The sequence below is a fragment of the Hipposideros armiger genome, unplaced genomic scaffold (genome assembly GCF_001890085.2).
Source record: "Hipposideros armiger isolate ML-2016 unplaced genomic scaffold, ASM189008v1 scaffold_254, whole genome shotgun sequence".
In the NCBI taxonomy this organism is placed as follows: domain Eukaryota; kingdom Metazoa; phylum Chordata; class Mammalia; order Chiroptera; family Hipposideridae; genus Hipposideros; species Hipposideros armiger.
Genome location: NW_017731604.1, coordinates 2197958 through 2224821, shown reverse-complemented (window position 1 = coordinate 2224821; position 26864 = coordinate 2197958). Strand labels below are relative to the sequence as shown.

The following is a 26864-nucleotide window of genomic DNA, read 5'->3' as shown; positions in this document are numbered from 1 at the left end:
TCTTCTGGTTAGATGGGGCTGGAAGCCACTCTCCATAGGATGTGCACCTATGACTCAGCTCCCTTGCCTGGGCATAAGCAGACCAGGCTCCAATTCCAATAAAACAAACCAAGCAGACCTGTATCCAGCAGATTTCCTGAGTCGACCTGCACCACCATCTTGGCTCTGCAGATGAGCAAATCTGTTGGTTGGGACTACTACTTGGACTCTGTAGGTAGAAACTCAATCTTCTAAGACCCAAGTGCTGGTTGTTGCAAGCCCCTCCTCTCTTCTCTACCACAGTCAGATTCCTACTGATTGAGCACCACTAATTCTCTTACAATTCCCATTTGGCAAGACCAGAGTAGTGGCTTCCACAAAGTGATCCACAGTGGTGTGTGTGTGTGTGTGTGGGGTAGGTGGGGTGCTGGATGTTCCCTTAGGCTCTCTTTCCCCAGTGGATAAATCACAGGTCCAGGAGAGACCTCTCTGCTTGGTGATGCTCTGGCTTGGGGAGGGGCAATGCAGTCAGTGTGTAGCCATTCCTCTTACCCTTCTAATACAGCTTGTCTTGGTCTCTGTGATGCAGGAGGATGCTCCAGCCACACTCCTGTGTTCTAGGATTCCCTCAGAGGTGTCTTGTTCACAAATAGTTGTTAGTTGTTCTTGTGAGGGAAAGCAAATTCAGGAATGACCTATGTCACCATCTTGATGACATCATTCCTCTGTCTTTGATTTTAGATAGTTCTATCGCAATGTGTCTTAGAGATCATTTTGGGTTGAAATTTTGAGGTGACTTATTAGCTTCATAAATGTGGATATCCATATCTCTTCTCTCCCCAGTGCAAGTGCAGGTACGCTGGCCACTGAAGGAGCCCTGGGTGTTGGCATGATCTACCATGGCTGCTGGGTCTCACCATGGGTGCATGTCAAATGGAGACCAGTGTTGGGAGTCAGGTCTGGGGCATACAGGTGCATACCTAGACCAGCTAGGTGCAGGTGAGTCCCTTGGTGCCAGCCAGTGACATGAGACATGACTGGATTCAAGTCCTCAAATAGCTGCAGGATCCCTGGCCATGCACATTTTCTCCTGTCACTGTATGATCTCCCTAAGGTGCATGTCAATGGAGACTGACAACCAGCACCAGGCTAGTGACATGCAGGTGCACAGCTGAAGGGGCTAGTCCCAAGCGTGTGCACATTACTAGGGTACAGATTCAAGTGTATAGGATTAGGTCTTATACTCATGCAGCTTCAGAGGGCTGGGCTGGCTGCCAATGGAGACCCTGTCTCTTGTGGGGGTGCAGGGTCTGGGGAAGAGGGAGCTGAAAGATATTCAGGCAGCTGGTATCTTGCAAATGTGAATACTTATGGTGTGAAAACTGGTTAAATCTGCAGGGGGTCCACAGTAGCTGTATTGGCTTTTGGTTTCTTCAGCGGTAACATCTACTGAGACTGGGTACGGTGGTTACTCCCATTGCATGGCTGATATTGGCAGCCCCTGTTTTTCTTACTTATTCCTATACATCCATCTTTGTTAGTAGTCTCTGGGTGAAACTGAAGCCAGTCCTTGGTAAAATGCCTTGAAAAACTGGGGAATTGGGTCACTTACTCCACTGTCCATTTTGCAATGAGAGAAATTTTTTCTAGGTAGGAAGTTCCATCTTGGCACTGAGAAATACTGGCTTGGGAGATGGGATGATGCAGGCAAAATAAAGCTGATTTGGTTTCATTTTTATATGGTTATTCTCCAGTTTTTTTCTTCCATTATGTTGCTGAAGTTTCTGAAGTAGACTTCACAAACAGATTTCTCCAAGAACTGTTTTTCCTTGTGGATAGGTGTCTAATTGTTGACATTTGTAGGCAGACAGAGGCTGGGTTTTCCTATGTCATCATATAGGTGATGTACTCTAGGTGGCAATAAAAAAAATGGTTCCAGAAAAGTAGAATGCGAGTTTTTGATGTCAGTGACCTTCTTGCTTCCAGAGAGGAATTCTGTCCTGAAGCAGCTTCACTGGCTTAATGATCCATCTTGAGGACTGGGCTGCTTTGATAAAATGCATTCCATTCTCTCCAAGACTTTCTTCATGTAGCTCTCCTAAAGAAAAATCTCCAAGTGGAGAATGCATTCCTTTCTTCCTATCATTAAATCATAGGGTTGGAAATAATAGGCCTAGCCAGTGGTTAAACAATAAGAGGGGGTGCTGAATAAACCACTGGACAAGGCCTCATGGACCAGAACTCAATTCTCAGTGTTTTCTCCAGATGGACTGGAAAATTCTGCCCCTCATAGCTTTTGGCTCTCCATTCTTATGAGAAAGGTGGAATTTAAAGGACTGTGCTATACATTCCCTAACACTCCAGCTGGGATGAATCCATGATTGTCCACTCTCTGTAGAACACTGTGCCTTATATCCTTCATTAAATGCTTAAACTGTTAGAAAGAAATGCCAACCAATCAAATGCAAAACAGGCTAGACTTCACTGAACCAGGTGATGTCTAAAACATGGGAAACTCTGGCAGATGAATCCTTTTAGAAAAGATTTATATGATTAGTAATGGGGCTGTAGTACACCTAGGTCCAGCACAATATCATTGGAGTTGTACAAATTTTTCAACCAATGACTATAGGATAGGATATGGGGAACTATTGTGCAAATGTTGCTCACACTTGGGCTCACTCTAAGTCTCAGCTCCTCTAGGAATCTTCCCCTTAGGCCAAGACTGCCCTAGATTTTTTGTAGATTAGTAAAAGATACCACCTTTTGACAGAACCCTCATCCTGACCTTCAACAAATGGTAAAGTAAATCTGTGAAAGATGTCTCTTCCCCTAGGCAGACAGAGCTATGTCAGAGCACAGGGATTGTTAAGCAGAACATGAGCTGGATTCAGTCCCCATTTGCCTCCTGAGTTGAGCATCTTCTGTCTTATACACAACTGTAAATGGTTACTCTGCTTGATGACTACACTGATTTCTCTGTTCTCTGAACTCCCACAAGACTTAATCCATACCAATTGGCAGTTACAAAATTGTTATGGGGATGTAAAGTACAGCACAGGGAATACAGTCAATGATATTATAATAAGTATGTATGGTGCCAGGTGAGTACTAGACTTATTGGGGGGATCACTTCGTAAGTTATATAAATGTCTAACCATTATGCTGTACACCTGAAACTAATATAATATTGAGTGTCAACTGTAATTGAAAAATTAAAAAAGACAATCCATATCACTTATTTCTGCCCCCTTGACAAAACTACCTAGACTTGCTCATTACTGTGCATGCCTTATCTCCCTCGTAGTTTGTCAGTTATTTTGAGTGGCCTTATTGAAAATAAATGTGCCTAACACTAATGTTGAAAACAAAATTATTTAATAAGTGTTCATTGTTCACCTGAGGTGAATTAAATTGTACTTATTTATCCTCATTTGCCCTTGGGCCCTCTCTACCTACCATTCTTATAGTCCCCTTTTGGCAGTAACACTTAATCTTAACATCTCTCGTTTTCATGTGGAGGACAATCTGTAAGAGGCACACTCCTCCCCAATCTTTCAAACACCCCCCCCCTACTGTGAGATGGGAAGTGAGTTATCAGATTGGTGAGGAGAAGTAATTGTCATGCTCTTCTCAAGTCCTCCCTCTTTTTAGGACTTTCTTCCTTGCAAAGAGTGTATTCTCCCTGAGAGAAAGCCCTGTAATTTGGGGTGAATCTAATCCAGGAGAGTGTTAAATCCATTTGATTGGACCTGTAAACCACTTCTCTAATCTAGTTTATTTCAACAATAAAGCTGAAAGGAAGACCTTAAACTGGCACTATCATTTATGTTTCAGTTGGTTCAGAACTCAGAGTGGGAAGGGAGAAATATAATTCCTCCCCCCTTCGAAACAATTACTGATTCTAGACAACTATGCTTGTGAATAGTTTTCTAAACCATCACCTCAAAGAAGCAGAAGCTACTGGATCTCACCTGGCCTCCATGGTGATATTATTGCTTACGGCTTCTTGTACAGGATCCAGGGTCATGAATGTGGGTGTTCCACCAGTGCCATTGAGGGGTATGTAGTCTTTGCCATCCTGTGTGAGAAAACAGATATGTCTATCATTCCCAAGGGACAGATATGCTAATTGGAATTTGCCATTTTCTTTCCTGGTGGCATCTGGCTATATAAGAAGAGCTGCTGGCCTTTACTGGACAGTTCAGAAGTTTGCTCTACTTTTCTATTTACCTGAAAATCCTGCTTAACAAGTTTAGCTCTCAGCCACATCTTTTGTGCCATTGAGGCAGATTAATAAGGATGTATTTACCAACTTGTGGATTTGGTGTTCTTTATAAAACATGTTTTATAAGGGATTTTCCCTTCTTCTCTCTTAATCTCCTCTACCCTCTCTCCTCTTAAATAAATAATCCTCCACGGGGTGAAGGTAGGGCAAAATTTGAGCTTAACAACTCTGGAAGTGTTGGGGGATAGGTTCCCCAATTAAAATATGGGTTTTCCTGCTACACATTGCCTCTGGAGTTGTCTGACTATATCATCTACCCCTTAGCCTTCTATACATAATCCATTATCTAAGAACCAAACTCAAAACATGATCAAATAATAATGGTCAGTATTAATCACTGCTTACTATGTACCAGGTTCTGTAATAAGTGCTTTACATCTATTTTTTTTCATTTACTGATCACATCTTATGAAGAAAGCTACTATTAGTACCCCCATTTTGCAGATGGGCAAACTGAGGCATAGAAAGGTTAAATAATATGCCCAAGGTCATAAAGTTAGCAAGTGTAAGGCCAGGATTCTGTTCCAGATAATTTCTCTTAATTACTGTGTATTGTCATTTTTAAAATCATGGTTATGTGGGGAGGTGATATGCTTTTCCATAAATGTCTCAGTTTACAACCTGACCTATAATTTATCTCATTTTTCCCTGTCTTCTCCCTGCTCTTAGTCCTGAGTCTAAGCAACAATCCTGCCTTGTGTATTTCACCTGCCCTCAATCTGATAGAGCAAAAATGGAATTCAAAGTGCTGCTTTGGATCTCATTGCTGAGAAATAGACTGTGCTACTCCAGTATAAAACCACCACAGTCAAGTGCTGTATCGCTTTAGACCCTAGAAAGTCAGGGAGAGGTGGCAGATGGAAATCATTCAACATCCTCATTTTATATGTTTCCAGGTAAGAAACCTGAGCCTTAAAAGAGCTGGGGATGTGACTTTCCCAGAGTCACACATGTACCAAGTTTACATGCTGAGAAAATCCGGTTTGACCATACATCTCCAAAAGCTGCTTCCTGCCTCAACTTGTATATTTAGTGCTACAAAGCAATGTGAGTAGCTTGTAAATACCTGAAGTACTTTGAATCTTAGAGGTGGATTGTTTGAGGTTGTAGGTATCCATGGATATGGAAGCACCCCGATTGCCCATCAACAAACAATCGGATAAAGAAATTGTGGTACATATATACAATAGAATATATATATAAAGTAGGATGTATTTCAGATATGAAATACAGGATCAACACTGGAAAATCAATCAAGATATTGTCCACCATATCAAAAGGCTAAAAAAGAAAAACCATATAATCTTATCAGTTGAAATAGAAAAAGTATTTGACAAAATCCAACAGTCTTTCATAATAAAAAAATCTCAACAAATTTGCAATAGAAGAGGACATTCTCAACATGATAAAGAACATCTACGAAAAAAACTGCACCTAACATTGAACTTAATGGTGAGAAACCGTATACCTTCCTCAAAATATCATCAAGACTGTTTTCAGAACTAAGGTTGACATTTGCAACATTGGAAAAATGACTTATTTCACTCTCTGAATTTTTTTTCATTTTAGGTTCTCTTTCCAAGTTATACTTTAAAGAATTCTAACATTGGTTATCAAAGAAAATGAACATTAATCTAAATTTTGGATTACTAGACATACATTGTATATTTACTAGGTTGTAAGCTTGAGAGTATGGTGTGACATTTTTGTGTTTGTGTTTTGCTACATAACAGACACTCATGAAATACATGGGAAAAAATGAAAACAGTGAAAAAAAAGAGAAAATGCTGTTCCCTCTGCCTAGAATCCTTCTTGATCTTTTTCAATAGTTTAACTTCTGCTCATCTCTCAAGATTCTTGTATCCCTCCTTCATGGTACTCATCATACTCTGCTACAAGCCTTGGTTTTCTTATTTGGCTTCCCTACTAGATTGTGTGTTGCTTGAGGTCAGGGACCATGTCTTTTTATCTTTACATCAACAGTGCCCAGTGCCCTACTTGGCACATGATCAATAAATATTTTAATGAAGAACAGAGATTGTCTCTAATCACATCTATCCTCTGTGGGGGCTTATTATTTTCTTTGTTTTCTTATTTCACTTTTCCTATTATATTATAAGTATTTTCTTTACATTCCCACAAACTAGATTGTGAGCTCCCTGAGCACTGAATATGGGCATAGTCCAACATTGTAGTGTTCACATCTCCAAGAAATGTGATTTAGTACACAACACTAAAAAGATGCTGAATGATAGAATAAAAGTAATGGGTACCTGTTGAACGCTGGCCTGAAGGAGATCTCCAAGACGCCCAACCAGGTCAGAGAAGTTGGGTCTCAGGGTGCACACACTGTGCCAGCAGTCAAGCATAGTCTGGTAGCTGAAGATTGAAAAAAAAATGCCAAGAGGGTCTCCATTCCCCATTCCCATTGATTCTCTAACATTTCCTATGGATGACATCTCAAATCATATCTTCACAATTACCCCCAACCCATATTCTCTGCTATGGCCATAGAGTGAGGTTTCTGAAAAGTTTGCCTGATCCATACCTGTCCATTACCTCTATGTCCCCTTCATGACCACTTGTTTCAGATCTGCATGCATAAATATATGCATATAATCATCCATAATTAGTCCACTTTTATCTCTCAAATATTTAGAAAGCCCTTAAGGAGAGCAACCTAGCATTTAGGTTTGTTGCCAAGCTCCTTGGGCAGTACAAGAGTGATGTGAATGAGGAAACTGCTTCATTTTTCATGAGGTCAAGTGGCTTCAAATACTCTTGGACTTTAGGCTCTCCTCATGATCTATAAGCTTACATAATTGGAGTTTGATCTTCAAATATCCTCATACATCTTTGGAAAATGGTGTAAAAATGCCATCAGTTTTAGATTTTAAGCAGCAATACTGGAACCTCAACTTGTTCTTTCCAATGACTTTGGCCAATAAGCCATCAACTAAGTAATAAATACAGTTTCTTGCTGAAATTGCTGTTTATTAAAACAATTAGAAGTCATTAACTTATCTATACATCTCTGTGATGTGACAGGTCTTCAAATCTGCTTTTAGCACCTGTTGTAATTGTGTAGATACAATTATTGAGCCAGAGACAGATCCCAAGAACTTGGCTCCAGTTTGGTGTAATGTGTGTGACCATATCTCTGCCAGAAGCCCAAGAGAGGCTGTCCTGGGAACTCAAGATTCTGGATGGTAATTTTTATTCAATGTTTTGAAACAAACTTGTAGGTACAGGATCTAAGGCTAGAACGGACCTAGCCAGTGCTATGGTTACATCTAATACATGAATACCTTCTACGATTTATGAATTCAATGAAAAATGTCAGTATATGCATCTTCACATGAAATTTGTATTTCTAGATTCTTAGATCATCTTTCAATTATGACAGGCATACCTCATTTTGTTTTGTTTTTCACTTCACAGATATTGCATTTTCATCAACATCAAGGCAAAATACTCCAGCAGAAAAAGATTACAACTTGCTGAAGTCTCAGTTAATGGTTAGCATTTTTTAGCAATAACATATTTTTAATTAAAATATGTACATTGTGTTTTTTAGACATAATGTTATCACACACTTAACACATTAAAGTATAGTGTAAACATAGCTTTTGTATACACTGGGAAATAAAAAAATGCATGACTTGCATTTCTGCAATATTAGCTTTATTGTGAGGATCTGGAACTAAACCTACAGTAACTCTGAGGAATATCTGTATATTTGAGAAGGGCAAAAGAAGTGCTTTGGCAATGAACAAGATTTTGTGTATTATCATCTGTTATTGGCAATGCTTACTTTGAGCCTTTTATCCAAATTAATTTAGTCTGATGTCCCTTAGCCTGAAAAATAACTTACATTTCAGGAGTGGAATATTCAGGAGCTCTCATTCGTGTTCCCTCCTTCAGCTGACGGCAGAAGTCTTCATCTATTTGCACTCCTGGGTATGGTGAGGCACCTGGGAAATAAGAAATACCATATATCTCATTCATTCTCATGAGATAAACAACCTATCAAGATCTTATAAGGCAGAAACCTAAAAGAATTTCCAGATCTACATAGTGTCCAACATAAGACTTCCATCTACATTGAAAATTCAGAGATCTGACATAAATGATTCTCCCAGAAACCACATATACAAAGTACTTTGAGATGAAGGTAGAGATTTTAAAAACCTACTGATGAGTTTCCATTGACTTGGCAATAATTTCATGCTTTTAAATAATATATTCAGCCATTTCCCTGTGATTTGCTGGAATGTAACCCATCTTTCAATATAAGATGGGCAATTTTGTTTTTAATCCAAAAATATCTTCTTTTGCAGTCTCTGAATGCCCTTTTCATGTCATACTTTAATCTATGACATTATGTGGTAATCCAGGCCTCAAGAACAAGAAGGAAGCAGGCTTCCAGCCAGTGTGGACATCTGTCTCAAACTTGGGAAATATAGTCTTTGTGGCATCCAAACCCAAAAGAGAAATAAGGCCTGAGAGTAAATTTCCAGTTGATAAACATAAATTTTAATTAAAAAAATGGTTTACAGTAAAGGAAAAGTACATTTCCCAAGTTCAAATCACAGTTTAAAGTAGGTTAAGGGATTACAAAATATTAAAGCACAGATCTCTTTGAATACCTGTCTGTGCATGGATAAACTAAATTGCCAAAGTCATTACTTTTATTTGGTTACCCTTACTCAATAGTTCTGACAACTCTAAAATACATTTTCTAGGTCTTTGAGATTCAAGATGGTGTACATATAGCTAAAATTTCATTTAAGCAATGTTTGAGTATCCATAGAAAATTTTTAGTGTAAGTAATTTGTATTCCACCTAAGTCTCCAAAAGTGTTTAAAATGGCCTACAGGTGTTCAAAACAAAAAATTAGAGTTAGAAAGAAAACAGCAACAAACAACAAAAACAAGAAAAAAAAACAAAGATGAAATCCAGGGTAAAGCTAATAAAAAAAGATGAACAATTGAACTACATACATTTAGTGTTGGGAGAAAGACACAGCTTTGGTTTCAAGTTTCTAGTTTTTTGCAAGTAAGCTAAACAATAGAAACATCATCTGTTACCTAATTCAAGGGAACTTGTAACACACTATTAATTTTAGTAACCTCTCCCTTGCTATGTGAAGTAATGTATTATTGCTCACTGTATTTCATTCCAGATTTGGTGACTGTTTTGTTGATGTGATATTTTAGGTCTTATAACTTAAGATTGTGTCATCTAATCTAATACTTCCAAATCTGTGGATCATTACTGTCCCAGAAAACTGGAGTTATAGCAAGGGATCTGCATATCCTTGGGGTCATCAGTCATTGTCTGCAACATGAATACTTCATGTCTCATATGGAATGATAATTACTTTTATAAAGCATGAAGACTGTGATGTAATTCAGGTAATTTGAATTATTTTTAAAGTTCCTCAATTCAGAGTAACTTTTAATTACACTTCAAGGAACTAGAAAAAGAACAAGTGAAAACCAAAATATAGAAAAAACAATAAAGATCAGGATAGAAATAAAATAAATAGAGATTAGAAAAAACAATGGAAAGGATTAATAAAATTAAGAGCTAGTGTTTCGGAAAGATAAAATTGACATGATTTAAAAAAACCAGAAAACCAAGGGGGAAAAAAGAAAAGAGTCAAATAAAATGAGTAATAAAAGAGGAGACATCAAAAATAATACTACAGAAACACAGAGTCCTAAGAGACTACTATGAACAATTATGTGCCAACAAATAAGATAACCTAAAAGAAATGTATAAATTTCTAGAAACACACAACCTACCAAGACTAAAGCAAAAGAAATAAGAAACCCGAACAAACCAATGAGTAAAGAAATTGAATCTGTAATAAAAAACCTCTCAACACAGAAAAACCAAGAACCAGATGGCTTCACTGGCAAATTCTATCAAACATTTAAAGTACAATGAATGCCAATTTTCCCCAAATTCTTCCATAAAATTGAAGGGGAGGAAACACTTCCAAACTCGTTTTTCGAAGCCAGCACTACCCTGATACCAAAGCCAGATAAGGGCACTACAAGAAAATAAAACTATAGACTAATACCCCTGAAGAATATGAATGCAAAAATTCTTGACAAAATATTAGAAAAATGAATTTGAGAACACATTAAAAAGGTCATGCACCATGACCAAATGGGATTTATCCCTGGGATGCAAGAATGTTTCAACATAGGCAAATCAATAAATGTAATACATCATATTAACAGAATGAAAGAAAAAAATACATGATCATCTCAATACATGCTTAAAAATAATTTGACAAAATACAATAACATTTCATTACAAAAATCCTTGACATTATACAAGGAACATAACATAATAAGGGTCATGAGCAACAAACCACAGCTAACATTATATCAACAGTGAAACATTGAAAGCTTTTCCACTAAGATCAGGAACAAGACAAGGGTGCTAACTCTCATGACTCTGATTCAATATAGTACTGGAAGTCCTAGCTAGAGCAGTTAGGCAAGACACAAAAAATGAAAAGGCACTGAGATCAGAAAAGAAGAAGTAAAATTGTTTTGTTTGCAGGTGACATAATTTTGTATGTAGAAAATCCTAAACACTCAAACAAAAACTGTTAGGACTAATCAACTATTTTAGTAAAGTTGTAGTGTATAAATCAACATACAAAAATCAGTTGCATTCTTATACACTAATAACAAAATATCTGTAAAATAAATAAAGAAAACAATCTCATTCATGATAGTATCAAAAATACAAAAGAGAAGTATATTTAACCAATGAAGGAAAAGATTTGTACAATAAATCTACAAGACTTTGCTGAAGGAAGTCAAAGAAAACACAGACAAATGGAAAGACATTCTGTGCTCATGGAGTGGAAGAATTACTACTGTTAAAATGTCCATACTACCCAAACCCATCTATAGAATAACACAATTCCCATCAGAACACAAATGGTACTATTCAAAGAAATAGAAAAAACAATCTTAAAATTTGCATGAAATTTTGCAAAGAACTGAAATAGCCAAAACAATCCTAAGGGGGGGCATAAGTATCACACTTTTTTATTTCCAACTGTATAACAAATGTAAATATTGAAAAAAAACAGTATGAAGCTTGCATAAAAATAGACACATATATCAATGGAACAGCATATAGAGCCTAAATTAAACCCCTGAATATATGGTCAGTTAATATTTAACAAGTGAGCCAAGATCATCCAATGGGTATAAGATATTCTCTTCAACAAATGGTGTTGAGAAAACTGGATAAACACATGCAGAACAATGAAATTGGACCTGTATCTCACACCATTGACAAAAATTAACTCAAAATGAATCAAAGCCTTAAACATAAGACCTCATATCATAAAACTCCCTGAAGAAAATGTAGGAAATTAGCTTGACATTGGTATTAGTAATAATATTTTGGATATGACACCAAAAGTACAAAAAACAAAAGCAAAAATCAACAAATGGGACTGGATCAAATTCAAAAGCTTCTACACAACAAAACAAACAAAAAACAAAAGGTAACATACAGAATGGGAGAAAATTTTTGGAAGCCATATATCGAATAAGGAGTTAATATCCAAAATATATAAAGTGCTCATGCAACTCAAACAACAAAAACCAAGCAATCCAATTTAAAAATTGGTAGAGAAGCAAAGTAGATATTTTTTCCAAAGAAGCCATCCAACAGGTCAATAAGTACATGAAAATAAAAGTACATGAAAAGATGCTCAACATCACTAACCACAGTAAGATACCACTGATGTAATGGCTGTCATCAAGAAGAGTAGCTATCATCAAGAGATAAGTGTTGGTGAGGATGTGGAGAAAGGGAACTATTGTATACTGCTGCTGGGTATGTAAATTGGTTTAACCACTGTGGAAAACTGTATGGAGGTAACTCAAAAATTAAAACTAGAGCTACATGATCCAGCAATTTCACTTCAGGGTATATACCCAAAAGAAATAACAAAAGGACATCAAAGAGATACCTACATGCCCATGTTTACTGCAACATTATTCACAATAGCCAAGATATGGAAAAAACCCAAGGGTCCTTCAATGGATGAATGGATAAGATATATATATCATATATATATACACACACACACATATATATATATATATGTATATATATATATATACCATCACAATGGAATATTATCCTGCAACCAGACATGATAACACCCTGTCATTTGCAACAACATGGATGGACCTTTAGCACATCATATTAAGTCAGATAAGAGAAAGTCAAGTACCATATTTATATATGGAATGCAAAAAATCCAAGCTCATAAGAACAGATAGTAAAATGGTGTTACTAGGAGATGGGGAATGGGGAGATCGAACAGATATTGTTCAATGTACAAACTTTCAATGAATAGTATATAAGCCCTAGAGAATAAATGCACAGTACAGTGATTACTATATTACAAATATTGTAATGACAATAAACAATATTGTATTATAATTGTCGACTTTCCAAGAGGCTGCAATTTAATTATTCCAACTACTAAAACAAAAGGATAAATATGTAATGTGACAGAGGTGTCACTACTATGGCAATCATTTTACAATATATAAATGTGCCAAATTAATGTTTTACACCTTAAATTTACACAATAGTATATGTAAAATATATTTCAGTTAATCATAAATAAAAGCTTTAGAATTTACAAAAGAAACGAAGAAGTAAAATTATCTGTTTACAAATGATGTAATCTATGCATAGAAAACTCTAAAGACCACACACACACGCACACACACACACAACTATTAGAACTAATAAACTAATTCAATAAAGTTGCAGGATACAAAGTCAACATACAGAACTCAGTTGTATTTCCACACATTAACAACAAACTATCCAAAAGAGAAATTAATAAACAATCTCATTTTACAATAGCATCCAAAGTAAAATACTTAGAAATAAACTTAACCAAGGAGGTGAAAGATTTATACACTGAAATCCCCAGAGTATAGATGAAAGAAATCAATGAAGACCTACATAAATAGAAAGACATTCTCTATTCATGGATTGGAAAACATAATATTGTTAAAATGTCCTTAATACCAAAATAAATCTACATATTCAGTGCTATTCCCATCAAAATCCCAATGGTATATTTAACAGAATCAGAAAAAAATAATCCCAAATTTCATATGGAACCACAAAAGTTCCCAAATATCTACAGTACTCTTGTACTTCATAAATTATATAAATTTCTAACCACTATGCTATACACCTGAAACTAATATATAATAATATTGAATGTCAACTGTAATTGAAAAGAATAAAAATAAATTTTACTAAAAAGTTATTTAAGAAAGAACAAAGCTAGAAGCATCACACTTCCTGATTTCAAAATATATTACAAAGCTACAATAAATAAGACAGTATGATATTGGCAAAAACACAGACACATAGACCAATGGAACATAACAGAGAACCCAGAAATAAACCTATGCATATACAGTTCACTGATCTTCAACAAAGGTACCAAGAATACACAATAAGGAAATAGTAGTCTTTTTACTAATGGTGGTTGGAAAACTAGATACACACATGCAAAAAGATGAAACTAAACCCCTATCTTACACCATACATAAAAATCAACTAAAAATTGATTAAAGACTTAAACTAAGACCTGAAACTGTAAAATTCCTAGGAAAAAAACCTAAAGGAACAGTTTCATGATATTGGCCTTAGAAATGAATTCATGGATATGACAACAAAGCACAGACAACAAAAGCAAAAATATACAAGAAGGACTACATCAAACAAAAAAGCATCTGCACAGAAAAGGAAACAATTAACAGAATGAAAGTCAACATGAAAGTCAACTTATGCAATGGGAGAAAATATTTTCAAATCATATAGCTGATAAAATATTATTGTCCAAAGTATATGAGAAACAGCTCTAGCTCAACAAACCCAATTAAAATATGAGAAAATGACTTGAATAGACCTTTCTCTCAAAAAGACATACAAATCGCTAACAGGTGCATGAAAAGGTGCTCACCATCATTTATCATCAGAGATATGCAAATCAATACCACAGTGAGATATCACCTCACACCTATTAAGATGGCTGTTATTACAAAAAACAAAAAACAAACAAAAAGTACTAAAGATAAGTATTGGTGAAGATGTGCAGAAATTACATTGGTGTAGACTAGATAGGAATGTAAAATGGTGCAGCCAGTATAAAAAAACTAGCAGGGAAATTCCCCACAATCAAAACTAGAATTATCATAAGACCCAGCAATCTCACTCCTGGGTTTATAGCCAAAATAATTTAAATCAGGACCTCAAAGAAATATCTCTACTCCTATGTTCATTGCATCCTTATTCATAATAGTTATTATATGGAAACAGCTCAAATTTTCAGACGAATGGATGAGGAAAACGTGATATTTATCCACAAACAATGGAATAGTATGCAGCCTTAAAAAACAAAATACTGTAATTTGTCACAACATGGATAGAACTGGAAAACATGCTAAGTAAAGTAAGTCAGTCACAGAAGGACTAAAGGACACATACACTGCATGATCAACTTATGTGAGGTATATGCTCGTAGAATAGTCTAAATTATAGAAGCAGAAAATACAATGAAGGGAATGAGGAGGGGGAAATGTGAAGTTGTTCACTAGTATAATGTTTGTTATCCAAGATGAATGAGTTTTAGATAGCTGCTGTACAACATAGGGCCTATAGTTAACAAAACTGTATTGTGCACCTTAACATTTGTTAATAGGGTAGATTTCATGCTAAATGTTCTAACCACACACAGAAATAGCAAAGGGACACAAGAAAACTTTTGTAGGTGATGGGTGTGTTTTTACCTTGATTGTGGTGATTGTATGTCAGCGTATGAATGTGTACAAACTTGTGAAATTGTATGTATTAAGTATGTGCAGTTTTAAAAATATCAATTATACCTCAATAAAGCTATCAAACAGTATGTATTGTACATAAAGCTGTGGTCAGATATATAAAATATATTTACAAGTATTTATTATGCCTAAAACTATAGACAGATATATATGCTTGTCTGGTTGGAGATTTAATAATAGAATTGTTTCCACAGGTTCTGGATTAAAATGGTCAATTAGGCAAAAGTACTTTTTAAAGCATATCCATAACCTAAACTACTTTTCAATTTTATGCTTTTGCTCATACTGTCCTCTTTCTGAAGTACTCTGCAAATACCTTTCTCTGAAACCTCCTCCTCAAACTTCATTTTCATTTTCATATGCTTCAAGGCCCAATTCAACTTGCTCATTCTCCAAGGGGCTTTTGTAGATCTCCTTTTCCTCCCAGAAATAGAAACTCGTATTATCCTCCCTGTTTTCTTTATGTACTTTGCCTGGACTTTTATTATAGGGCTTGTCACAGTCTGTCATGCATTAGAATTAGTTGGGTGTATTTTTCTCTTCCCAACTCAATTGTTAGCCCCTGGAAGCTAGGAACTGTCTTACTTTACAATGCCTTTAATGTGGAAGACATGCACCAGATATTTGTTGAATTAAATTATAGCTCTGATGTAATAAACTTCTAATCCACTTAATTTGTACATGTTTTTCCTTTTATTTCTTTTAAAAAGCAGTGGTTTGTGATGATGTTAATAGAAGTTAAATGAATAGAAACCAGGTTTTACTTTATTCATATGCCAGAATTTCAAAATTAATTATCAAAAGTGACATTATGTATGTCAAATCTATTGCCTGGGTTTTCATAATGGTAATTGCTGTGCCTAGTTCTAGGGCTAAAAATAGGGAGTGTGAAATAGTACTGGGAATTGGAAATTTATGTATTATTGATCAAAATATAAGGGCACAAAACCAGCTGTATTTGACCTTTTAGTAGCATCTTTTATTGACCCAAGTCGTAATAGTTGTCTGTTACTCCTACTCAGTCAAAAGTGGGCCTCACTGTGACTTCTCTTGATGGAACCAAACATTAGCACTGGGTCTCGGCAAAGGTGTTGCTCAACCAGTGGGTACAAGTTCAGTTAGTGGGTACAACTGCAGTCTTGAAAGCAAGTGCTCAGTTTCAAACTGGGTGGGTCAACCTGTGATTTGTTCTTTCCACACAGCCAGGTTTTTGAGTACCTACTGTACAGGTCACTATGATGGTACTCTAAGATCTACTCTGAGATGTGTCTGTTAAAACAGCTTCCACTCTTTAAGTGGCATATGTAAGTGGGTCAACATCTCCTTAGAAAAACACTCCCAACGCTCCTTGCAAAGCCAGAATAAATCATAATTCTTGGGAAGACTATCTTGGCATGAGGTTGTGGCAATCTTGTGCCTCAGGATTTGACAGCTTTGTAGACCCCTTGCTTGCTCTCTTTCTCTCCCAGCAACCTATCTTTCAGATACCTTGAGATACCATCTTGTACCTGGCAGCTGATCACAGGTTTGCCTTCAAAGGCAAGTCATAAATCCTCTTAAACTAAATATTTTCCTGTTTCAAAACTCATTTTATTCTCCTGGTAATGTCTTCCAGCTCTGGGTTTGGCCTGATGCAACACTCCAGGCTTAATAATAATTGGCAGGAATATAGAGATGAAGTTTCTGGGATGCCACTGTGAAAAAGCAAGTCCTTCAACCCTTATAAACTTGCCCCTGCTCTCTCCCTTCCACCTGGTCCTAACCTCAGGACTTGTATGAAGATTCAATTTTATGAGCCTTCTCCCATTCTCCTTCTGAGCCAGGTATAAATTTTGCAGCAAAATTCCATCCATTATGGTATCATGCAAGTTTAATAACCCAAACAACATAGGCACCACATGTACATGCAAATGAGAATTTACACACACATGCTATAAGAAGAAAGGTGTTTTTTTGTTTTGTTTTGTTTTGTTTTAACAAAACAGTCTAGTATTTGGCTTCCTTCTGCTTTTGTTCAGGCATTAGATACAATTTTAGCCACCCATGTCAAAAATCTAAGATCCTGAATGAGGAGACTGGAACTCCAACCCTTGGAGAATACACTAAATATTTGTAAGGCACTTTATCATTCAAATAGTACTTTAACACAACAGCTATGTGATATCATAATTATTAACCCCATTTTATAGATGAGGAAGTTGGGACCCAGACTGGGGTAGTGACCTGCTCAAGTGATATAGCTAATGAGAGGCCACACTGAAATTCATACTCAGATCTGACTTGAAGTCAGATAGGTCATCTTTCTCCATGTATAACTCTTTGCCAATATATCTGCTTCATCTCCATCTAAAGTCCTTACCATGGCTTGTAAGGCACCATGTGAAATTGTCCTTGGCTACCTCTCTATGCTCATCATCCAGCACTCACCCTTCACCCAGTGCCTTCTAGCCACAACAACATCTCACTGTTGTCCTCACCACATTGAGCATGTTCCATCCTCAGGGCCTTTGGGCTCACTGTTCCCTGTTCCTGGAATATTCTCATCCCAGATGGCCAACAGGCTAGCTACCTCTCTTTCTTCTAATCTCTGCTCAAATGTTGCCCTACGTATGGGAAAAGCCTCTTTTGCCCCTCTATCTAATATGACCCATCATACTCTATCCTCTGATCCAATATGTTATTAATTAATTAATTAATATCACTTTGCCTTGCTAGAATACAAGCTCCTTGAAAGTAGGTATTTTTGTTTTTTTGATCACTGATAGGTGTCCTCAGCTCATAAAATAGTGTCTGGCATACAGTAGGAATTTAATATATGTATATTTGTTGTTGAATTTGATATATAATGAAAAATAAGTGCATCTGGTTAGGGAGTTTCTTCCCTGTGTTCTAGTCCCTTTTTCAGGCTTGCCCTTAAGTGCACAGCTTGATGGAGCCTCTTGCCTTTGCCCATATCAGTAACCCTGAAATACCACAGTCAAAGAATAGTACTTGGGGCTACTGAGAGCCATTTGCTGTTCTCTTCAAAATTTCCATCACAAAGCATAGTCAGAAGCCAGAGTTCAAGCTTGGATCCAATAGGGCATTGATAAGAGGATGCAGGTGTTGGCAGGTGTTATATCTGGTTAAAGGTGATATGATCTATTGCAAAAACAAAAGAACCATTTCCACAGCACCACAGAATAAGATATCCATAAGGAACTTTGCACAACATCTAATTCATCTCCCTTGCTTTGCAGGGACCAAGAAAGGGTGTGACCCCTTGGCGCACCAACAGCTAATTAGAAGCACATCCTGGAGTTGTAATCACAGATTTTTCTGGCTGCAGAGGACTCAGAGTCTATCCAGCTGTAAGGCTCCATTTTATAGATGAAGGATTGAGGCCCAATAAAGAGATGTAAATTGGTGGAACAAGAAATTGGGAGCCAATACCTTCAGGATAATTTTTGTAAATTGCCTCAATGTGTGAAATATAATAGGATACCTAGGGCTCCATTTTCATCTTAATGAGATGCTAAGATGTACCAAATATTTGTGGTTTTCTTACATGAGTATTTTGATTATCTTATCTTTATGAATTTAAATTAGAGCACAACAGCTGCCTGAAATCCCAGAGCAATTCTTTATTTTTAATGCAGCTGTTGTCAGTGAATTTCTGACCCACTGAGACATGAAAGGCAAGGCTCATAAACAAAGGTTTGGAGGATTTTAATAAGTCCTGAGTTTGGGTCCTGATAGTTGGGTTTTTCCCAGATCCTGAGTATATGCATAGATCTGGCAACCTCTCTTGCAAAGCACATTGAAAAAAAGGTCTACTTAAAAAGAGAGGACTAAATTAGATGATTTGGGGCCAAGACTTTTAATTCTGGAATGATGCAAGCACTACAACTACCTATTTACCTCAGTTTCTCAATGATTTCAGGTTTGTTCAAGGAAACTCTTCTTCACAGGCAATGACATTGAATCTAATATCAGATTTGGAATTCGAGGCCCAGCTGTGACTACTAATTTTTGTATGACCTCCAATACATCAGTAGTTCTCTGAGGCTCAGCTTTCTCACCTATATATTGTGGATAACAATGCCTATTTTAGCTCTCCAGAGTTTGCAGTAATTAAATGAGGTAATAATAATCTCTTTAAACTGGCTTGGGACGCCAGAGGCCCCGGTTCGGATCCCACATATGAGGGCCAGTGACACTGCCCTCTGCAGCTAAGATGCTGAACAACAGCTCAACCTGGAGCTGGGCTGCTGTGAGTCGCCGGCGACGGCGTAGGCTGCAGCCCCTGTGGCAGTGGGTTGCCATGGGCTGCCGTGTGTGGCCAGCAGCCAGAGTGTGTGGCCAGCAGCCAGCGTGAGCGGCCAGCAGCTGCAGTGAGCGGCCGTCCAGAAGCCGAGCAGCCGCAGTGAGCGGCCGTCCAGAAGCCGGCGACTGATGTGCCTCACCCGGGAAGAGCGCAATGATGGTGCCAACTTGGGCCAGTGAAGCAACGTCCTCCACAACTAGACTGAAGAACAAAAAAACAACAGCAACTTGTCTGTTCCCCTTCCCCCAATTCCCCAGCGCTGTTCCCATCCCCCAAAATCCCCAATAAAAAAAATCTTAAAAAAAAATAAAATAATAATAATCTCTTTAATTGGTTCAGTACCTTCCAATTTAGAGCATTTTTATCCACATTATTATGTACTTTCTACAAATGCTAAACTTCTTGGAGAAAAACTGCTGCTTTATTCCATGTGTTATTATCTAGTAGTGAGAGGAGATTTAATAACATTCTATTTATCTAGTATCCAGGCTTTCAGCACCTCAACTTTTAGGGACAGGGTCTGTTCATTGAAATAGCCACAAGAGCCTAGAACTGCAGCTACAAGAAAAATAACCAAGAAAAGCAAAAGATGTGGTGTTACTTAAGACACAATGTGGTCAGTGGATATGGGTATCAAGGGTTATGAAATTCAGATTCTGCTGGAAGTAAATTTGGCAAATGAGAGAAAGGAGGAAGAAAGACGAAGAAGAAAAAAAGGGAAATATGAGAGTAGAGGGCAGTGGGATCAATGGCGGATTGAAAGAGTTTAATGAGGCAAGAAAATGTATAATCCATATGAGAGATTTCCATCAAAAAAGATTAAAACAACAAGTGTTAAACCTTCATCTGTCTCAAAATTTTGCTTTTCAGACTCCTTGCTTTCCAAAGCACACTGGTACGTGTGGTTTCAGTGCCTCTATGTCCTGGGAAGCACTGAAGAAAGTAGTTCTAGCAGCTAGCTTGCTGCCTTGTCTCAAAATGCCATGTGTGTTGCAAGTGGTAAAATTTCATGCTTTTTTATGGCTGAGCAATACTCCATTGTATATATGTACCACAATTTTTTATCTAGTCATCTATCAATGGGCATTTCGGTTGCTTGGCTATTGTGAATTGCGCTGCAATAAACATAGGGGTGCATATATATTTTTTTAATTAGATTATGTAGGATGCCAGATGAGCACTGGGCTTATCAGAGAGACCATTTCATAGAATGTGCAGATGCCTGAATACTGTGCTGTACACCTGAAGATGAAGTTGCATAATATTGAATGTCAACTATAATTAAATACAGAGAGAGAGAGAGAGAGAGAGAGAGAGAGAGAGAGAGAGATGGGATGTGGAGTAGAGCATAGGGAATATAGTCAGTGTATTGTAACAGGTATATGTGATGTCAGAGGGGTAGTTAGAAGGGTAGATTGGGGGGTTATGACTTTGTAAGGGGTGTACATGTCTAACTATTACATTGCTTTGTACACCTGAAACTGATTTAGAAAAGAAGGCAATGTGTGTAGGATGGATTGTGTGCAGTTGTTCCTTTCCAAGTAAAGATTTGATGAATAGACAGAACAGACAGGGAAGTCTATTCTGAAATCCAAGTTGTCTGGTATATCAATATTTATTATTGGCACTGTCCCAGTTTACTGCTTTAGCTTTTGATCCCACATGTAACTTGGGTAAAAACCAAATTGTGTCTTTTCCCTTTTGCTCAAACATCTTTTCTTTGTCCAGCTCTTAAACACCTTTCATCTCTGAGACTAGACAGAGAGAACAGACATTGTAGATGAGGGCCAAAGCAGCCTCAGTGGACAAGACAAACATCTTCCAATCACTTCAGATTTCAGTGACCTATAAACCTTTGAATCCTTCTCTACATTCAGTGACAAAAATATGTCATAAAATATTTATCATGTGAGTTAGGAGCACTTGACTCCCAAATAGACACGCCTGGATGACTTTAATAAAAAACTCTTGGCACCACAGAGAGGCCTTTGATTCAGGGTCACAGAAAGAGGAAAATCTGATGTGAGATGCAGTCCTAATATACAATGAGAGCATTGTTTTAAAGAAAAAAAGCCTTATATTGCAACGTCTCGAGGCTTACTGGTATGTTTAGTTTTTTCTTCCAGGTACCAGGAATGTAGGACTGGGAGTCTGAAGGACTGATTTATTTCAAGCTTTACTGTGGCACTTTCTTCAAAGCTCCACAGGATTTAGAAACACTGATACCACACTATGGCTTGGGTACTCTAGACAGTATGCATGATGGTTAAAAGTAGAGTTTGAGAGTCAGATTCTGGGTTCAAAATCTGGCTCTTTGAAAAATCTTTAAAAAGTTAATTCATCTCTCTGTGCCAACAAAGACCTGTCTGATGTGTGTACCTCCTAATCTCTCTAACCTCACCTCCAACTACTCTTACTCTCACTCATGTACTCCAGCCCCAGTAATCTCCTGCTTGATCCTCAGAATCACTGGGCACCCTCCAAGCTTACGACCTTTACATTTGCTGTTTCCCTTGCCTAGAGTTATCTTCTCCCAGAGAGCTGTGAGGCTCATTTCCTCACTCTTCAGATCTTGACTGAAACATTTTACTTTCTGTGAGGCTCTCCTTAACCACCCATTTAAAAATCCAACCCACATTCTGCTCTATACCAGTACTCCCTAACTCCCTTCTTAATCTTTCTCCATACTGCCCATCATCATTTAAAATGATCTATGTTTTATTTAAGTACTTAAGGTCAGCATTTTCTGACTACAATGGAGGACCCATGGTGGCCGGGATTATCATCTGCTTTGTTTACTACTGTAACCTCAGCACTCAGAATGCCTGGCCCACAACAGATTCTCAATAAATATTTGTTGAATACGTTTGATCAATCAGTAAATAAATGAGACAGTTTTTGTTAGTTCTTGGTCACCAGGGTTTTCTGCCCAAATCCATTGTATCTACAACTTGAGATCTTTTAAGTTCTGGGATTGTAGCCAATGTGGGCTGGGAATGGTGAGGAAGTGACCATAAAGAGAAGCACTTACCCAGAGAGAATATTTCCCACAGCAGGACTCCAAATGACCACACATCACTTTGAGTAGTATAAACCTTGTCAAAAATGGCTTCAGGTGCCATCCACTTAAGTGGGAGTCTTGCCTAGAAAACCAAAATGGGAGAGTCATGAGAATAACAGCCATAACCCCAACAGAGGCCAAGAGCCTGGGCTTGGGGCTTTATGTCAGGAAAACTTGAACTTACATCTCCTTTCCAGACATAGTCAGGGTCTTTGTAGATGTCTCTGGCCAAACCAAAGTCACAGATCTTCACAATGTTATTATCAGCTAGAAGGATGTTCCGAGCAGCCAAGTCCCGATGAATGCACTAAAGAGAAAGGACAAAGGAGGCTCAGAGAGCTGCTAGGCCCTGGGATGGTGCAGGCTTACAGATTTTCATCCATGAGAAGGGCTGGGTGTTAGTGTGGAAGAGAAAGGAATGAAAACCCAGAACAGGAACATGTCTTAGAAGTGTTCAGCCTCAGAAATATGTGTTTAAAGCTAACATTTACCGAGAGACTGATGAGTTAGTCTGTTGTGAAATTTGGCTGGGTCGGCACAGTCTCCACTACACTGGAATGGTTCCTCTTATTTGGCTACCACTGACCTGTTTTGTCGTTTGGACCCTGGGATAATTCCTGAGCACATAAATCTATTCTCTCCACTGTATTCCACTGCTAGTGCTCTGGGTCACAGAGACCCTTCCTTTCCCTCATTTGGACCACTGCAATGGTCCCCTAACTGTTATCTTTCCCTCCAGTCTAGCCCCATTAACTAGTCCATGGGCCACTCTGGTCCCCCAAACCCAAACCTGAGCATGTTCCTGCTTAAATACTTTTATCTTGTGACAACTGGAAACCATAAAAGTTAAATTTCTTTGCATGATGTCGAAAGCCTTTCATAATCAATGCCAAGCTCTCTGTTCAACTACAGTTCCTCATCTGCCCCACCTCCATGCATCTTATGTTCTAGTCTCCAGATCTATGGAAAATTTCCTAATTTTCATGTCTTTATATTGCTTAAATATAACTTCCTCTAAAAAATGACAGATTCTCGAGGCTTCCTTCCATACAGTCACAAAGCACTTATTTCATACTTCTATCATAGGATCTATCCTATTTTGTTATATATAGTATCTGTTTTCCTCAATGAATTTTGAGGAAAGAGAATTTGTATCTTTCATGTCTGTACCTCCAGCTGTTAGCATAGAGAACGTAATAACCAATCAACAGATATTTGCTGAAATTTTTAATTTCAATATATAATAAACTGCACTGCTGATATTAAATATTCCAACCATTTCCTAGATTAGAGTTTGAAAAATAAGTCCCTAACAATTGCAGGTAGGCTGATGAGTAGCTGTCTATTATGTGAATGTATGTGAATTTTTCAAACAACAATTAGAAAAGGGGAGACAGACAAGTACAAGAAGATACTTTAGGGAAAAAATCTACTATGGAAACTGGTATCATGGAAATCCATCTCCTTAACTTCCCAAACAGTGGAAATGAAAGAATAGGAAGAATGAATGCTCACTTTTCTGGAAGCGAGGAACTCCATGCCTTTGGCCACTTGGAAGCTATAGCAGATCAGGTCCTCCAAGGTGAGAGGGTGCTTGTAGAGATTATTTGAGTCTAGAGAAGAGAAAAAAGGGAGGACAGAAAGGCCAGTTGTTGAAAACATCCTCACAATTCTGTAGAGATAGCAGTAGGAAGAGCTAGAGAGGAGAAAAGTCCTGCCTTCCATAAAATCTTGCAGAATGGGTGCGAAGGTTTTTGACAACAGGACTTTGGCTGGTCTTACTCTACTAAGAGCTCATATATATTTTTAAGTGGTGGTCATTTAACCTTGTAAATCAAATATAATTTATGAGAATTTTTTCAGAGGTTAGACAGCTCATACCTTGACTGTTCTGGTTACCATATTTCAAACCCCACCTCAAAAAAAATGAATACATGGTTTGTCCAGATTTCCTCACCAATTCTGGGTGCAAGAGAGAATCTGAAAGACGTCTGTTGAATGCCAAAGTTTGGGAATTTTCAGGAAATTCCCAAGATTCATGGTAACAACAGGTTTGAATTTTTGTAATCACAATGTGTGGTTACTACATAATGCACTCATTGCTAGATCACCATCCTCCAATTTATGTCAATAGATGTAAAGTTCAGAAATTTCTTATGCCCTTCTTGGTGTTCTAACAATATCAGCTTAGGATTATAAGGGCCTTTACAAAGAGTCTAGTCCAAGTTACTGATGTCATTTTACAAGTAGAAAAAAACCGAAGTCTAGAGATGTGACTTGTCCAAGGTCACACAGTACATCAGTGGTACAGCCAGTAATAAAACCCAGATCTACTAACTCTCAAGCTAGAAGATGTCTCAACATGCATTAAAGCCAGACAGATTGCACACATAATTCATTTGTGACCAAAAAGACAAGAAGAGGAACAGAGCAGAGCCAGGAGCATAGCAAACCAGAAAGATCAGTGGCAACAGTGGATGCCACAGTCAGACAGAAACCTCAGGCAGAATAAAACAAGTGTCACTCAAGGTTAGGGCCTGAACGTGTCAGTTCAAATCAGCGGTGAGTAAAATAGAAGGGATATTTGAGTTTAACTCCAACTTCTCTTAATTAGCTAAGCCAGACCTATATTGAGGTGGTACACACTGGTACAGCTATAATCGTTGCTTACTCATAAAATATTTCCATACTACTTGGTAAGTATTTACTGCTCTGAGCTCTCCAAGTGGTGCACCACTACAGTTACTCTATCCCTGCCCAAACTTTACCCTGATCCAGCAACCCCAAGATCCCGCTCCAGGGCTACATCAGGCATCTGTTCTGATTGGCCACTATCTGTGCCATATTTTGTTAAACATTTTAACACCTGTAAAATACTTCCATATTAATATCCATTTGTCAATATCTTACATATCTGTTAAATATTTTGACTATCAGTCAGTATCTGTTAAATATCTTTTATATTATCCCTGTTATGAGTGTCAGTTTTCTCTTCTGTGAAATTGAGGTAAGCATCCTTATTCATCTCACAGGGAAGTCATGAAGGTCAACGAAAGCATTCACTGGAAAGGACTCTGGAAACTGTAACGGTCTAGAACAATGTGGGGGAGTGTCATTGTAACCTACTTCTGATTGCTAATAGAAGTGCAAACTGAGCTTAGAACCAAAAGTCCTCTTAGCTAAGTATCAAGAATTGTAAAGGAAGGCACATGGTTTTCTACCTCACCTCCCTCAACCTTGGTCTGACCTTGCTGGGCAGTGGCCTCACCCTTCCAACCCAGCCCTTACCCTCAAACATCTGGTAGCCTTGAGTGTTGGCCAGAAAAGGGCCCCACATACCTATTCGGTGGGATATTGTGACCCCCAGAAAGTGGCGGTTACTTTCTTCCTCCTCATCAGATTCACTATAGCTCTTGTCCTCAATGAAGCCAGAGCTGGTGGAACTTCCTGTGCTAGCCACACTCTCCAGACGGTGCTTCATAAGCTGGGTGGGCTTGCCGTCAGAATCATAAAAGGTCTTCACATTTTTATCCATATTGATCAGGGCCTGAGAGAGTAAATAGATCCTTAGAGCTGGGAGAGACAAATTATCTATTGCATCCTACCCTATGTTTCCATTGGGAAACTGAGAACTAGAGAGGTATAAGGCAATTACTCAAACAGATAGCTTTGGAGGAAGCTAGAGTGCTCATTACCAGCCAAGGGCTCTGTTCCTTATGCCATGATGTTAATTGACTCATCCATGGTGAGAGGAAACATCCCAGATCTGGCTGTTGAAAGGGTTTTCTTGCCCTCTAAGTCAGAAGACCTTCCTAGGGTCAGGATATTTGGTAGCATGTGGTACCACAAAGGGTGTTGGAATACCATATTCCTGGGCTTAGAAATGGAGAATATACCATAAAATGGAGACACCCTCTGTTTTTTTTTATTATGGTTACTTTACTCCCTTTCCCTTTGCTACAATTAGGGAAGACGATGGACCTTTTCCCAGAGCTTCAGGTTTCAGGTGATTTCAGAGAGCTCAAGTTCATAGCTATAGAAGAATAAAGGCATGATGGGATCTCAAGCTAGCTGATTCCTCTGGACCTCATAGTGTAAACTGAGCCTGACACAAACCAAAGACATCATTTCAGCCAACTAAAGAAAAAATGCTGTGTAGCCTGTTTCAGAAAAAGCTCAGCATTGGAAGTGACTTTAGAGTTCACTGAGTTCGAATTTCTATTGGATGCATAAATGCATACCTTACCTCCCCTTTTTTTGGCCTTTTCCAATCCTCCTCCTCCTCCTCCTCCTCCTCCTCCTCCT

General features: G+C 37.9%; 1 protein-coding gene across 1 annotated transcript in view; it reads right to left on the bottom strand.

Annotated features, from left to right (window-relative positions):
* LOC109390085 (vascular endothelial growth factor receptor kdr-like) overlaps positions 1–26864 on the bottom strand; it is a 286991-nt gene that overhangs the window by 46058 nt on the left and 214069 nt on the right. The window contains exons 22-28 of the mRNA XM_019656126.1: positions 25899–26106; positions 24075–24172; positions 22744–22866; positions 22530–22641; positions 8142–8241; positions 6541–6646; positions 3954–4060 (exon numbers count right to left, since the gene is read on the bottom strand). Coding sequence (XP_019511671.1) covers positions 3954–4060; positions 6541–6646; positions 8142–8241; positions 22530–22641; positions 22744–22866; positions 24075–24172; positions 25899–26106 — 854 coding nt within the window. The remainder of the gene's footprint in view (positions 1–3953; positions 4061–6540; positions 6647–8141; positions 8242–22529; positions 22642–22743; positions 22867–24074; positions 24173–25898; positions 26107–26864) is intronic.